General features: G+C 40.6%; 1 protein-coding gene across 1 annotated transcript; it reads right to left on the bottom strand.

Annotated features, from left to right (window-relative positions):
• Positions 1–1,720: 1,720 nt before the first annotated feature.
• LOC126990879 (uncharacterized) lies at positions 1,721–12,140 on the bottom strand. The gene is made up of 4 exons (XM_050849523.1): positions 12,118–12,140; positions 8,545–8,689; positions 6,770–6,921; positions 1,721–2,827 (listed from the first exon to the last, which is right to left on the bottom strand). Exons 1-4 carry the CDS (start codon positions 12,138–12,140, stop codon positions 2,821–2,823), a joined length of 327 nt encoding a protein of 108 aa, XP_050705480.1. The 3' UTR covers positions 1,721–2,820.
• Between the last annotated feature and the right edge of the window lie 4,976 nt (positions 12,141–17,116).

Genomic DNA, 17,116 nt, shown 5'->3' with positions numbered 1-17,116 from the left:
TTCTGCTCCGCAGGCTGGTTCGAATCCCAGCCCGGGCAGTCGGCGTGCAGCTCACCCAGCTGTTCATCCTCCCTCTCAGGCTGGTCGATAAATGGGTACCTGGGAAGGTAATATGTGGTAACAGATATCACACTGGCCCTGTGTCCCAGGGTAATGGGGCTCCCTTCCACCACAGTCTCAAGGTCAATGTTACGGAGATGAGCACCGAGGCCATGCGCTGCTACTGCGTATCCCCAACTTTACTACTTTTACTCTCAAAGTATATAATTGTGTGTTTGTGTGTATGTGAGTGTGTGTGTGTGTCACATCCTGGAAAGCCCAAGACTTCTCTCAAAACTCTGATGACTCGTGAAAGAGTCTGGCTTCTAGCTATATCTTGAGAGCCAACAGTCGCCCTGGAAATTTTCTAGGTATAGTGGAATATGTTTTGACAGTGGGCAGTGCCTTTGTCTTTGAAGAACTCTGCCGAGTTCTTAACGAAACACACCCATACACCAATTTGCTCGATGATTTCCTGTATTTTATTGCCAGTACACTATTTAACACATTTAAATATTTAATAATGTATATATCAATGCCCACTTTTTCATTATGTTCTCAACTTGTGCCAGCAACATATGAGTCAGTACTTTAGTAAGGTTAGGTTACATAAATGAAAAAAAGTGCATATTTGAGTTAAAAACAGAAACATTATTTTCTTGTCAATACCCAAAAAATAACTTGAATTTCAAGAGGAGAAAGAATGTTTTATAGTCTATGGACAAAGAACCTTTATTTTCTAGTTTTAATGTTGTGCTATAAGTAGAAAATGAAGTAATTATATATTTTTCACTTAACCTTTTTGGATGAAATAAATATCAATATATATATAAATATTTTGCCTCAACCTAAAATAAAATCCTTTTTCAATTATAGTAGCTATGAAACTATGAGTGGGAATAAAACTGGGTGATGAATCAAACCTTGACGGGTGTTGCTAATTTACCAGCAATAGGTTACCATGTGATGGAGATGAGCACCAAGGCCACACAAAGCTATGTGTATGCCCCCAACTTCGCCCTAACTTTACTAGACACTTCATCTATAATACCCAGTAAAACTAGCATACTAAATAGTAAATGTAATACCTTAATACAGTAAACATCATTGAGACAAGAATGAGCCATGGGATGACTAAATTACCAAAATATCCAACAAACATATGATGCATGTTGCAAAGAATGGGTAATTGCTTAGCAGGAGCAGTCTCTTTGAGATGCATATTACTTATTTCCTGTGGTATGTTATGTTGCTTTTTAATGGGGATCTGTTTATTACCACAATAATTCAGCTATGAAAGTGCTACAGCAAATTTACCCCAGAATTCACTATAACAAGCTCTGCGGCATATATCGTCCAGCCGTCTTCACTCCCAAATCTATTTACAAACTAACAGACTCATTTTAACCTAGTGGATGGTAACCTAACTCTGCTAAAATTGTAAGCTATAATTGCCGCTGGGGATAGTAGCCTATCGTTACAGAGGAGAGTAAACTGTCAACCCAAGTATGAGACTCACCAAATCAACTCTAGTACTTTCAAATTTCATTTCACTTTCGTGAACTACACATGTTCATACCAGTAAGCGTAGCCCTGTACAGTTTCACAAAGCTTTTTAACACATTAAGAGTTGCTGGAAGGCTGAATCAGACATACAGTACCACCATCCTCGCCTTTTCTAGAACGACACTGTACATATAAATACAACTCGTACAGTGTCGTTCTAGAAACAGCGGGGATGGTGGTAGTGGTACTGGATGTCTGATTCAGGCTTCCAGCAACTCTTAATTACGGTTAAAAAGCTTTGTGAGACTGATCAGGTCAACGCTTGCTGGTCTGAGCATGCTCAGTTCACGAGAGACCAGTGTTTGTAAACAAAAGCATTGAAGGTGGGGACATCAAATATCACAACACTGGTTCAGGATTTTCTAGTATTACCGTCCATAGGTACGTGTCAACGTGTGGTGTTCAGGTTTTGTAAGTTTTCTAAAATACAGATAATGAAAATTTGAATTCATCAATGTTTTTTATTTGAAATATCAATATAGTATTGTTTTCGTCTATTGGACTTATCGCTAGCTAGTATCGGAATTGTGAATTTATATCGTGTATCGGGTATTTGTGTCTCCAGTTAACGAATATTGGTTATCACTGATAAGGTTTTCCATTATCAGTTATCGGTTATCGGGAATAAGGTTTTCTGTTATCATGCCCAGCTATGCCCCTGTCCACCCAGCAGTGTACCAGGTATTAATTGGGGGTTGTGTCCCGTCTCCTGGGGTCTGTTCCCTTCTCCTATAATTCCTTCCCCTTCTGTCTCTCTCCGGCATATGACCACAGATGTTGCGCCGACTAAACCAAACTTTCCCAACTAGTCTTGCTCACTGCTTCTCCAGGGGAACCGAGGCCTCGTGGAAACTACTACCGCTGGAAATACCCACAACTCCTATGAAAGCCTTGTCAAATATGTGTACCTACTTTTTTTTTTTTTTTTTTTACAGCAGAGGAGACGGTTCAAGGGCGTAAAAAAAAAAAAACAATAATGAAAAAAAAAGCCTGCTACTTACTGCTCCTGAATAGAGAGAGAGAGAGAGAGAGAGAGAGTGTGTGTTGAGCGCTGAAATGTTTAAGTATACAACCTTATTCATGTCTGTGCACTCCATGGCTGGGAAGACACAAGGAGCCGGCCAACACGCTGCCCTTCCAGACGTCTCAACACAAGGCAATCCGTGCGTGTGTGTGTGTGTTGCTGAAATGTGCCTCTTGTATTCTCTCTGAAGATCACACTCTGTCAAAACATAAAAGAATATAGAATTTCTGCCTCAGCCTGAGTTTCCTTCCCACCTCTTACACCCAGAACCAAAGGGACATCCATGCTATAGTCAGAGGTGGGCAAGCGCAGTACTTAGTGCGGTAGTACTGAATCACAAAAAGAAGAAGTTACTGGTCGTGAAGTAAGGATGTTATGCAAGAAAAAGAAGTTACTGGTTGTGAAGTAAGGATGTTATGCAAGAAAAAGAAGTTACTGGTTGTGAAGTAAGGATGTTATGCAAGAAAAAGAAGTTACTGGTTGTGAACTTATATGACATAAAACAAACAAAAAAGTTACTGGTTGTGAACTTATGACGTAAAACAAAAAAAAGAAGTTACTGGTTGTGAACTTATGACGTAAAACAAAAAAAAGAAGTTACTGGTTGTGAACTTATGACGTAAAACAAACAAAAAAGTTACTGGTTGTGAACTTATGACATAAAACAAACAAAAAAGTTACTGGTTGTGAACTTATGACATAAAACAAACAAAAAAGTTACTGGTTGTGAACTTATGACATAAAACAAACAAAAAAGTTACTGGTTGTGAACTTATGACGTAAAACAAAAAGGAGAAGTTACTGGTTGTGAACTTATGACATAAAACAAACAAAAAAGTTACTGGTTGTGAACTTATGACATAAAACAAACAAAAAAGTTACTGGTTGTGAACTTATGACATAAAACAAACAAAAAAGTTACTGGTTGTGAACTTATATGACATAAAACAAACAAAAAAGTTACTGGTTGTGAACTTATGACATAAAACAAACAAAAAAGTTACTGGTTGTGAACTTATGACATAAAACAAACAAAAAAGTTACTGGTTGTGAACTTATGACATAAAACAAACAAAAAAGTTACTGGTTGTGAACTTATGACATAAAACAAACAAAAAAGTTACTGGTTGTGAACTTATGACATAAAACAAACAAAAAAGTTACTGGTTGTGAGCTTATGACGTAAAACAAACAAAAAAGTTACTGGTCGTGAACTTATGACGTAATACAAATGAATAAGTTACTGGTTATGAAGAAGTGACATAAAGCAAAGTAAAAACGCACAAAATCACGCAAATCACTGTCCCTGGAAAAGCAAACGGAGGGAGTGGTCAAAGAGAGGCCAATTTCGTCTTCTGGGATCAAACTCTTCCCTCCTTCAGACCGAAAACATATGCCGAGGAACAGTGAGAGGCATTACTTAGCTTCTTGGTGGACAGGCTGTGGCAAGGCATGGCAGGCTGAGCGCTCCAGAAAGAAAATGACTCAAGCTTTTTGGCTCTGAAACTGAAAACAATGGAGTGAATTGGGCACAGAAGAAGGTAAGGAAGGAATGGATGTGGGAAAGGGAAAATTGATGATAGGAAGTGCAGAGAACTCAAAGGATAAGAGAATAAAGGAAGAGATTGAACAGAGAAGCGAGTATGTGACACCAGGCTCACAAATCTACCCCTGGAAATGCCCACAACTCCTAGGAAAGCCTTGTCAAATTTGTGTTTCTGAAGTTCACGGCGCAGAAGAAGGGTCAAAGTATCACAACGCTCACAAAACTACCCCTGGAAATGCCAACAACTCCTATGAAAGCCTTGTCAAATTTGTGTTTCTGAAGTTCACGGCACAGAAGAAGGGTCAAATTACCACCAGGCTCACAAATCTACCCCTGGAAATGCCCACAACTCCTATGAAAGCCTTGTCAAATTTGTGTTTCTGAAGTTCATGGCACAGAAGAAGGGTCAAATTACCACCAGGCTCACAAATCTACCCCTGGAAGTGCCCACAACCCCAACGAAAGCCTTGTCAAATATGTGTTTCTGAAGTTCATGGCACAGAAGAAGGGTCAAATTACCACCAGGCTCACAAAACTACCCCTGGAAGTGCCCACAACCCCTACGAAAGCCTTGTTAAAAATTGTTTCTTAGGTTCACGGTACAGAGGAAGGGTCAAATTACCACAACGCTCACAAAACTACCCCTGGAAATGACCACAACTCCTACGAAAGCCTTGTCAAATATGAGTTTCTTAGGTTCACGGCACAGAAGAAGGGTCAAATTACCATAACACTCACAAAACTACCCCTGGAAATGACCACAACTCCTACGAAAGCCTTGTCAAATATGAGTTTCTTAGGTTCACGGCACAGAAGAAGGGTCAAATTACCACAACACTCACAAAACTACCCCTGGAAATGCCCCACACTACTCCTACGAAAGCCTTGTTAAAAATTAGTTTCTTGGGTTCACGGCACAGAAGAAGGGTCAAATTACCACCAGGCCCACAAAACTACCCCAGGAAATGACCCCCACAACTCCTATGAAAGCCTTGCTAAAAATTAGTTTCTTGGGTTCACGGCACAGAAGGGTCAAATTACCACCAGGCTCACAAAACTACCCCAGGAAATGACCCCCACAACTCCTACGAAAGCCTTGTTAAAAATTAGTTTCTTGGGTTCATGGCACAGAAGAAGGGTCAAATTACCACAAGGCTCACAAAACTACCCCTGGAAATGACCCCCACAACTCCTATGAAAGCCTAGTGAGCGACGGTTGGGATCCTCAGTGATGTGAGCCGCCACACTACCCAAAATAGATGATACATAAACTGATCACAAATGCTTTGATATGAAATGGTTTGTGTGAGGGCTGATTTTTTCTCACTTTTCTCGCTTGGAGGGACCATTAAGAAGCATGGTCCCTACCACCACCACCACCAGGTTAATTAAGGGAAACAGAGGGACTAGGGAAGGAAAAGAGGAAATCAGAAGAAGGAATAGAGAGGAATAGAAAAGGAAAAAAGAAGGAAAAGGATGAGAGAGAGAGAGAGAGAGAAGGATAGATATATAGGATAGGGGATAGACAAGGGAAAAAGAAAATATACATTTATTTAAGATTAAATGAAAATAATTGCCTTATGCAATATCCTATGGTCAGACGATCATAACACTCTGGCATATTCAACAATGGATACAACATATGACAAACAACATGTCTTAAACATAATACTATAACATGTGCTCAATTGTTGCCAATAATCATAACACTCGTCATTCCACAAGCAGTGGTTTTTATCTCTCTGCTTACATCACAACCATTATGTGCTCTCCTCACAAATCCTAGTAACACATCCTATGGTATAATCTACTGCAATTCACGGAAACACCAAATCATGCCACACGCAGTGCTTTCCATCCCTGCTTAATATTGCAAACAAATAATCACTATCCTGTAAAATCCTACGACACATCTCCTCACAATATAATCTCCTCATTAGGAAGGACAGAAAGGGCAGGAACTGGATGAAGAGAATAGGAAAGGAATTTGAAAGGGAATGGAAGGAAAGGGAAGGGATGGAGACACTTGGGAATGAGTTTGAAAGGGAATGGAAAGAAGGGGAAGGGATGGAGACACTTGAGAAGGAGATTGAAAGGGAGGAAAGGGATGAGAAAGAGTTTGAAAGGGAATGGAAGGATAAGGAAAGGAATAGAGACACTTGGGAATGAGTTTGAAAGGGAATGGAAAGAAGGGGAAGGGATGGAGACACTTGAGAAGGAGATTGAAAGGGAGGAAAGGGATGAGAAAGAGTTTGAAAGGGAATGGAAGGATAAGGAAAGGAATAGAGACACTTGGGAATGAGTTTGAAAGGGAATGGAAAGAAGGGGAAGGGATGGAGACACTTGAGAAGGAGATTGAAAGGGAGGAAAGGGATGAGAAAGAGTTTGAAAGGGAATGGAAGGATAAGGAAAGGAATGGAGACACTTGGGAAGGAGTTTGAAAGGGAATGGAGGGAAGGGAAAGGAAGGATTCTGAAAGGGAATGAAAGGAAAAGGAAGGGATGAAGGCACTCGGAAATGAGTTACAATATGGAGGTATAACATGGCGAGCCTAAACTCCTCTACGCATGCAAACAACAACACTAGCTCCTCACCTTCTTGGCGGCTGGGTCCTTAGCTTCCCGGCGGCCCGTCTTGGCGGCCTGCATGCTGTCGTACGCCTCGTCATGCTGGAACACTGACGCGTCCTCCTCCAGAGCCTCGCGCAGCAGCCGCTTCTGTAGACTCTGCTGACCTGAGTTCCCGGCTGAAGGTAAGGAAGGCAGGGATCAGTTTAGTTTACAGAAGAGCCTCATTGACATAACTCCTATAAAGAAATAAATAGAAATGTGAGGTCAGAAGAGAGGTCAGTACTGGGTGGCGAGGTGTTATGATACTCCCCTCGTGAAGGAGTTAAAATTGTAATGGAATATGAGAAGCCAGAAGAGAGGTCAGTATAGGAAAAATCAAGGTATCTCCTGTGCCAGGTAAGCACGTATTGGATAGATCAAGATATCTCCTGTGCCAGGTACTGGATAGATAGTTGTTTTGATACTCCCCTCATGAAAGAGTTTAAGTTGTACTGGAATATGAGAGAATTGTGAAGGACTCAGAAAGGGAAGGGATGGAGACACTTGGGAAGGAGTTAGAACAGGAATGGAGGGAAGGGAAAGGGATGGAGACACTTGGGAAGGAGTTGGAACAGGAATGGAGGGAAGGGAAAGGGATGGAGACACTTGGGAAGGAGTTGGAACAGGAATGGAGGGAAGGGAAAGGGCTGGAGACACTTGGGAATGAGGAGAAAGTAAAGGGAGAGGAAGGAAAGAAGAGGAAAAACAACATAATCCAGGAGTAAGATAATCAGTGAAGGAAGAAGAAGTATTAGGAAAGAGAGGAAGGATAATGAGGGAAGCAGGATAAAAACAATAATAATAATAATAATAATAAGACAAGGTGTTGTGTGTGGGAGGTCAGGTCGGGGTGTTTTGACACGCCCAAATACTCACATAACATCACAAGGCTCAAGTTTCTATGCATATGCCAAATATATTCTTTGTATATTTTTTCTTATTCAACAAGAAGAATTTTCTACACCCAAATATGACTGGTATTAATGATTTTAGTCTCCTGTGGTATTAAAGAAAGTTGTGAAAGGGATTTGTTCAGTTGAGTGAGTATGTTTTGGGGGACAAGGATCAAAAGGGAAGCCAAGGCGAGAGAGACTTCATGGTACTACATAAAAGAAGGAAGCATAGAGGAATTTTCTGAGTCAAGACCTGTAGTGACTGTTTGAGGTTGTGTTAGGTTAAGTTTAGGGTATCTTCAAACACACGACAGCTAGCAACTTAAGGTATAAATCAACAAAGAATGACCTCACTTTGTTGTATAGAAAGTGTCATTAGTAAGGAAGCATATAGGAATTTTCTGAGTCAAGACCTGTAGTAACTGTTTGGGGTTTTGTTAGTTTAAGTTTAGGGTATCTTCAAACACATGACAGCCAGCAACTTGAGGTATAAAGCAACAAAGAATGACCTCACTTTGTTGTATAGAAAGTGTCATTAGTAAGGAAGCATAGATGAATTTTCTGAGTCAAGACCTGTAGTGACTGTTTGAGGTTTTGTTAGGTTAAGTTTAGGGTATCTTCAAACACATGACAGCCAGCAACTTAAGGTATAAAGCAACAAAGAATGACCTCACTGTGTTGTATAGAAAGTGTCATTAGTAAGGATGCATAGATGAATTTTCTGAGTCAAGACCTGTAGTGACTGTTTGAGGTTTTGTTAGGTTAAGTTTAGGGTATCTTCAAACACATGACAGCCAGATCTATACAGTTTTGTATCTTTTGGGGCACAATCAACACTAGGAAAGCCTCCAGCATGGGTCTACACACCTTGAGGGATGCCTCCACCCAGTCAAGGGGGTACTCTTCATCCTGGTCCAGCTCGTCATCTGAGTCCAGCAGAGGGTTGAGTTTCCGCGTGCCTAGCTCTCCCCCAACCTTGTTCTTGTTCTTGATGGGCAGGATCAAGCCATACCTGTGGGTGAGGAGCGTGGGTGAGGACTGCTGCCCGGGGCATGCCACAAAACAGTACACATGAATGAGGAGACTAAGAGAGGTCAGGTAGTCCTATGAAGCCTCTCCAATAACACACATCCTTCCTCCCCCTCAATGCCTGAAGGAAATGAAAGGGAGAGCTCAAAAGAGGATAAATAAGAGGTATAAGGGTAAATAAAAAATAAAGAAAAGAAAGTGTAGTATGAGAAAGTGTTTTCGACCTTTCCAACAATACAATACATGATAACAATAAGCAAGACTGGTGGTGTCAGTTGGGGAATTTCCAGGAGTAAAGAGTGTGTATTTTTCCTACTGACTAGTATTGGGGCAAAGGAGCGGGAAGGGAAAGGAATGGAGAGGGGGAGAGAAGCAAGGAGAGAAGGTAATAGTCAGTCAGGCCAAGGAAATCTCTCCCACCAATACTGTTTTGTTCCTGACTCTTTTTGCTGGAACAGAGCTTAGCGGGTTTGGGTTCTCTTGATCTACTTTAATTGCTGGAAAAAGAATCTTGTGACTGAAGACTACTTATCAATCACTTGTCCTTCCCATTCACAAAGCCATCCACTTGAAATTCTCAACTCTAGAAGAACTAAATGAAGATATGAATAGAAAGAAAGAAGGAAAGATATAGGAAGGTAAGAAGGAAGGAAGGAAGATAGGATAGTTATTAGGAGAAGGAAGGAAAGATTGATTAAGAAAGGAAGATGGAAAGAAGGAAAGATATAAGAAGGTAGGAAGGAAGGAAGGAAGATAGGACAGTTATTAGGAGAAAGAAGGAAAGACTGATTAAGAAAGGAAGATGGAAAGAAGGAAAGATATAGGAAAGTAGGAAGGAAGGAAGGAAGATAGGATAGTTATTAGGAGAAGGAAGGAAAGATTGATTAAGAAAGGAAGATGGAAAGAAGGAAAGATATAAGAAGGTAGGAAGGAAGGAAGGAAGATAGGACAGTTATTAGGAGAAAGAAGGAAAGATTGATTAAGAAAGGAAGATGGAAAGAAGGAAAGATATAGGAAGGTAAGAAGGAAGGAAGGAAGATAGGATAGTTATTAGGAGAAAGAAGGAAAGATTGATTAAGAAAGGAAGATGGGAATACAGTAATACCTCGGTGGTTTACAAGTGCCTTAGTTTAAAAGTGTTTTGGTTTATGAGCAAAAATATTCACAAAAATTGCCTTGGTTTTCGAGCGCCTTCAGTCCACGTTATAAACGCACAGCGGCAGCACCCGCGCGCTGGTGTCCGCTGATGTTTGTTAATGCTCTAGTGTGCAATCTTTGTGTTTTCACAACTATATTATTTATAATATTATACTACATTGGGATCTTTTCCGTTTGGCGTACAGCGCTAAAATTAATTTTAATATAGATTTTCTTATGTATTTTTGTCCGTAGAATCCGAATATGACAACCGTTTTATGGAGAAACGAACAGTTTTTAAGTTATTTTCCTTTGAAGCTATTTTCTCCCTTTTTTTTACTCTTGAAAATAGGGGATAATGTTTACGAAAGTGCGTCGCCTCCTCTGCTGGCCGCGGCAACGCTGCAGCCGCCGCAGCCTCAAAATAGCTCGCAGAGGGCTTAGCGTCGGGGAGCATATTTAAACTACTCCAACCGAACTTTACGACCTACTAACGGGGCTGCGCCCCTCGACCCCTAATAACCAGGGGGCTACCCCTCCTGGACCCCCCTCATGTATATGTGACTTATTTCAGCGAGGAGGTATTTCTCGCAACACCCGCTGCAGCCTCGCCGCGGCCAGCACCAGAGGCGACGCTTTCGTAAACATTATCCCATATTTTCAAGAGTAAAAAAAAAGTCCTTGAATTGGATTTTCAAAGCGTTTCCATGACTGCTGAAGGTTTGGAAACGGAAAAGATCCATAAATTGTATATAATACTGAATATTACGACTTTTTAAAGTTTGAATTCCTTCAGTAATAGATAGGAAGAAAATAACTTTAAAGGCAAATAACTCAAAAACTGTTAATTTCTCCAAAAAAATAATGTGATATTCTGATTCTACGGACAAAAATACATAGAAAAATCTATATTAAAATTACTTTTAGCGCTGTACGCCAAACGGAAAAGACCCCTACATTGTTTATATTACAGTAAAACCCCGATTATCCGAAAGCGGATTATCCGAAAAACCGGATTATCCGAAATTGATCTGGATAATGCAATTAATTTTTTTTTCTATACTAAAACGTTATAAAACATCAAAAATAAATAAAAGTAACTACATATGTACTATATTAACACATTTAAAATTGATAAGAACAGTTAAAATGAATATGCTTTCTAATACGTATTGCCGAAATAGCTTGTAACGAATAGATCAATGTATTAGACAAAAAACATTAAACAAACTCTCAACAACACCACGTCCGCACCTTCGCCCCAGCAAGGACGTAGGTGCGGCGAACGAACAAACTACTGCACGACTACTCTCACACCGTACTCTCAAGACAACGACACAAACACGACTCCCCTCTCCACTCCATGCCACATTCCCCTTCCAACATACGAGTTGCGCGATAATATGAGTCATCATACTGTGTCTCCACCTGCACGATGCATCAAGGTCACACTTGCAAGCTTGCACAACCATTCACAATCGCACTCTGCAACATTCACAATTCAGATCTGCAACGCTCACAAGTAACAACATACACTGGTCCAGACAAGGAGACACACAGACAAACATACAATAAAACATTTACATCACATGTTTTAAGCGTACTACTTTGTTTAGCGTAGCGTGTGTTTGTTTGGTTTCATTGTTTACATCGTCAGTCGGCGGCAGTCGCGTCACACACTTCACACTGGGCAGTCGCATCGCGTTCTACCTGTGCTTCGACCTCACAAAATGGCGGCCATAAATCCGGATCATCCGAAAAATCGGCTTATCCGAAAGAGGCTTCCCCCCTTCCATTTCGGATAATCGGGGTTTTACTGTATTTATATTATTATACCATATTATTTGTATTCTTTATTACTATTTGTTAGTAAAATTACTTTAATTCTGTATAAAACAACATGTAAAATAATTTTTGTTAATATTGTTTGGGATATGGTATGCATTAGTGGGACTCACATTAACCCTTTTCCTGCAATATAATTTAATCACCATTGAGAACACATATATATAATTGTATATAATATTGAACACATATATACAAACAGTGTAATGCTTCAACATTTCTTAGCCAAGCATCTTGCAGAGAAAGCTTTGTGCAACACTGCACTGCCTGACCAACGATGACAGATGTGTGTCAGGTATAACAGGTACGCTAATGCACTTGTCTTTTCACTAACATAACGTTTTCTGTTTATGTACTTATGTTCAATAACTTGATACTGAATTTTCTGTAATTCTATGCCAAAAATAAATAAATAAAAATCTGCCGCACCTCAGCGCGAAAGTGTTGTACATCCCTACTGGACATTATAAGGGCTACTGGCCACAATTCAAAGTGTTGTACATCCCTACTGGACATTATAAGGGCTACTGGCCACAATTCAAAGTGTAGTACATCCCTACTGGACATTATAAGGGCTACTGGCCACAATTCAAAGTGTTGTACATCCCTACTGGACATTATAAGGGCTACTGGCCACAATTCAAAGTGTAGTACATCCCTACTGGACATTATAAGGGCTACTGGCCATAATTCAAAGTGTAGTACATCCCTACTGGACATTATAAGGGCTACTGGCCACAGTTCAAAGTGTTGTACATCCCTACTGGACATTATAAGGGCTACTGGCCACAGTTCAAAGTGTTGTACATCCCTACTGGACATTATAAGGGCTACTGGCCACAATTCAAAGTGTTGTACATCCCTACTGGACATTATAAGGGCTACTGGCCACAATTCAAAGTGTTGTACATCCCTACTGGACATTATAAGGGCTACTGGCCACAATTCAAAGTGTAGTACATCCCTACTGGACATTATAAGGGCTACTGGACACAATTCAAAGTGTTGTACATCCCTACTGGACATTATAAGGGCTACTGGCCACAATTCAAAGTGTTGTACATCCCTACTGGACATTATAAGGGCTACTGGCCACAATTCAAAGTGTAGTACATCCCTACTGGACATTATAAGGGCTACTGGCCACAATTCAAAGTGTAGTACATCCCTACTGGACATTATAAGGGCTACTGGCCACAGTTCAAAGTGTTGTACATCCCTACTGGACATTATAAGGGCTACTGGCCACAATTCAAACAAAATATGATTTATGTTTGGAAACACTGCAGCAGATGCCACATATCGATTTCCACTTAATTTCCGAGCGAAAGAATTGGCGTGCTACTTTGAAATTATCCTGGCCCATATGTGGGACACTCGCAGGCAACTGCACCAGTCTGTGTTTCATATATGGGACACTCGCAGGGAAAGGATTACCGTAATTTAAATGGAGAAACTTGTTTTGGTTTAAGAGTTTTTTTGATTTGCGAGCAAAATTCCTGAACGAATTAAACTCGTAAACCGAGGTATGATTGTACACATCTCTCTCTCTCTCTCTCTCTCTCTCTCTCTCTCTCTCTCTCTCTCTCTCTCTCTCTCTCTCTCTCTCTCTCTCTCTGTACCTATGGTAATAATGAATGTGAGCTACTATTATTGTGGTAAAGATTCGTTTTAGGTCCGTGCCAGTATCTACTTTATGAAGCATCAGTATCTCTTCATGTATCTTTTCTACAAACCTTCAACAGTCATGGAAACGCTTTGAAAATCCAATTCAAGGACTTTTTTTTACTCTTGAAAATAGGGGATAATGTTTACGAAAGCCTCCTCTGGCGGCGGCCGCGGCGACAATGCAGCCGGTGTTGCGAGAAATACCTCCTCGCTAAAATAAGTCACATATACATGTGGGGGGTGGGGGGGTCCAGGGGAGGGGCGTAGCCCCCTGTGGTTAGAAGGGGGGTCGAGGGGGGCGCAGCCCCCCCGTTAGTAGGTCGTAAAGTTCAGTTGGAGTAGTTTATATATGCTCCCCGACCAAAAACCCTCTGCGAGCTATTTTACGGCTGCGGCGGCTGCAGCATCGCCGTGGCCGCCACCAGAGGAGGCTTTCGTAAACATTATCCCATATTTTCAAGAGTAAAAAAAAAATCCTTGAATTGGATTTTCAAAGCGTTTCCATGACTGTTGAAGGTTTGTAGAAAAGATATATGAAGAGATACTGATGTTTCATAAAGTAGATACTGGCACGGACCTAAAACGAATCTTTACCATTATTGTTATTACTACTTATGTTATTACTATTATTATAAATATTTCAGAATAATTTTTATTGAATTATCTGTCAAGGCTGCAAGCCTTCCCTCTCACAACACTACCACAGCTGTCGCGACTGATGTAAATATTTAGGAAAAAAATTACTATCTTGAGAACGAGTGATTTGCCATACGCCAGTGTGTTATATGGACATATACCGTTTACTGGTGATGAGGTTTGAGGCCCTGCTGCTGCTGATGATGCAGCGCTCTACATCAACAATTACAATGTTAGCCTCAATAATAGTCTTCGATGCACTTATTCTCGAACATCGTAGTGACTGTGTCTTAATTTCTTTCAGAATAATATCACATATATAACCACTAGTTCAGTGTTCATGTCTAATGTTTTCATAACACGTGTTATGCACCTATGCGTGTTAGCACCTGTACAGGTGCATCATCAATCCAGATCCAGATCCAGACACACAATACTTGACACAGCGCCAAGGTGTTCTTTGCTGCCAGAATGTTATGGAACAAGACCTTAATAAGGGGTGGCTACTGACCCTTCTTCAACACTAGCCCCAAACTAGTTAATGGCACCCAACATGACCCTCTCCCAGCATGACCTCACCCAAAATGACATCCCCCAACATGACCCACACCAACATGACCCTCTCCCAGCATGGCCTCAGCCAAAATGACATCCCCCAACATGGCCACCCAACATGACCCACACCAACATGACCCTCTCCCAGCATGGCCTCAGCCAAAATGACATCTCCCAACATGACCACCCAACACAACCACACCCGACATGACCTCCCCCCAACATGACCTTTCTGACACTCACTCCTTGGGTTCCTGTGGCAAGGGGAGGGTGGTCAGGTCACTGCTCACCCAGCACCGTGCCGCCCTGGGTGACTCTTGTTGAAATGTTGACCTCTGACCTCACCGCCAAGTATCACCCTCGGCCATGGACAAGGAAGACGTATTATGAGACCTGCCAGGCGCTAGACGTAATGGCAGCGACAAAGATCGCTTTGAGGCAAGCAAGACTCAGCTGATCCTGGTCCTGGTCTTGGCAGATTATCGTACTGATCAGAACATCATATTTTTGGCCGCTAACTAATGCCAATAACCATCAGCAATGAACGATTCTAATTATGACTATAAATTAAGCTTGCTCTGGGGGTGGGCATAACAGTTTTTGCATCAGTTGTCGTACTTATAACATCGTATTTTCCTGTTTATTTTTACCCCTAACTAATGCAAAGAACATCAATAATTAAAGATTTTGGTGAGATTTTAACGATAACTATAAATTAAGCTTGTTGTGGGGGTGGGAGCAACAATATTTTCATTATATATATATAATTACCGTACTCAACATCATACTTTCCTGTTTTTGACCCATAACTAACTAATGCAAAATAACGTCGGTAATGAAGGATTTTAACGATAATGACAAATTTAGCTTGTTATCGGAGTGGGCGTGACAGTTTTTGGTCGGTGCCCAGCCTCCTAGTACGGTGCACACATATATATTTGACAAGGTTTTCGTAGGCATTATGGGCATCTCCAGGGATAGATGTATGACCCTGGTGGTAGTGTGACCCTTCTTCTGCACCACGAACCTTAGGAAACACTCATGAGAACCCGATTAATCTCCTTTTTGACCTTTGGCGATGAGAGAGGAAGCGCCTATGGGAGAGATTTTAGCTCCCAAGTTCACATTATTTGACAAGGCTATCGAAGACACTGTGGGCATTTCCAGGGGCAGATTTATGACCTTTCTAGTAGTCTGACCTTTCTTCTGTACCATAAACCTTAGGAAACACTCATGGGAACCCGATCAATCTCCTTCTTGACCTTTGGATATATTTAATGTGACAAGGTATATGTGTTTAGGCAATTCTTAATTAATTCTGCATATCACAATTAATAACAATTGTGACATTACTGAGCGGCCGGCGGACTGACTGACAGGTTGGGCAAGTGATGGAATTGTCTAAAATGAGGGATTTTAAATCATAGTTGGCTGACAATTAGAAATGGATCTTATTACCAGTGAAAATTGCTTGCAGGTGTGCGATTGTGAGGAACAGCTGGGATAATTAAAAAATATCAGATTCACGAGGGCGATCAAGACAGAATACACAGCAGAGATAACAGAGACAGAACTAGACAACAATTATGAGATTGGGAGAAATTATGAGCTGTGCGTGAGGTAAAGACACAGAATAGCTACACAGATCGAGATAACAGAGATATATACATAGAAATAAGGCAAGAATTAGGAGACAGAGAGAAATGATAAACTGTGCGTGAGGTAAAGACCACAGAATAGCTACACAGATCGAGATAACAGAGAGATATACATAGAAATAAGGCAAGAATTAAGAGACAGAGAGAAATGATAAACTGTGCGTGAGGTAAAGACCACAGAATAGCTACACAGATCGAGATAACAGAGAGATATACATAGAAATAAGGCAAGAATTAAGAGATAGAGAGAAATGATAAACTGTGCGTGAGGTAAAGACCACAGAATAGCTACACAGATCGAGATAACAGAGATATATACATAGAAATAAGGCAAGAATTAAGAGACAGAGAGAAATGATAAACTGTGCGTGAGGTAAAGACCACAGAATAGCTACACAGATCGAGATAACAGAGAGGTATACATAGAAATAAGGCAAGAATTAAGAGACAGAGAGAAATGATAAACTGTGAGGTAAAGACACAGAGAGATAAGAGAGACATAAGTCAAGAATAATGAGATAGAGAGAAATGATGATCTGTGAGGTAAAGACTAAAGACACAGAGAGATAAGAGAGACATAAGGCAAGAATTATGAGATAGAGAGAAATGATGATCTGTGAGGTAAAGACTAAAGACACAGAGAGATAAGAGAGACATAAGGCAAGAATAATGAGATAGAGAGAAATGATGATCTGTGAGGTAAAGACACAGAGATCAGAGAGACAGAAATGAGGAAGAAATGTGAGGTAATTAAGGACAGATTAATTAAGCTAAAGAAGTAGAACTTTATATCATGAGGTAATGAGGAACAGTTGTGAGGTGAATGAGAATATAAAAAAATAACAAAGAAATATGAGGATAAATGAGGAATTAAGAATTGTGAGGTAAATAGATTACGAAAACTAAAGAAA

This window comes from Eriocheir sinensis, unplaced genomic scaffold (genome assembly GCF_024679095.1).
Source record: "Eriocheir sinensis breed Jianghai 21 unplaced genomic scaffold, ASM2467909v1 Scaffold218, whole genome shotgun sequence".
In the NCBI taxonomy this organism is placed as follows: Eukaryota; Metazoa; Arthropoda; class Malacostraca; order Decapoda; family Varunidae; genus Eriocheir; species Eriocheir sinensis.
Note: the sequence above shows the minus strand (reverse complement) of the source record. Positions and strands in the feature narration are given on the sequence as shown.

Excerpts from the sequence above, each read along its gene's own strand:
- LOC126990879 (XM_050849523.1), bottom strand. The coding sequence starts at position 12,140 with ATGTACAACACTTTCGCGCTGAG. Across the intron at positions 8,690-12,117 it reads TACAACACTTTCGCGCTGAG|GTATGGCTTGATCCTGCCCA; the intron begins GTGCGGCAGATT and ends CCTCACCCACAG. Across the intron at positions 6,922-8,544 it reads GGGTGGAGGCATCCCTCAAG|CCGGGAACTCAGGTCAGCAG; the intron begins GTGTGTAGACCC and ends CCTTACCTTCAG.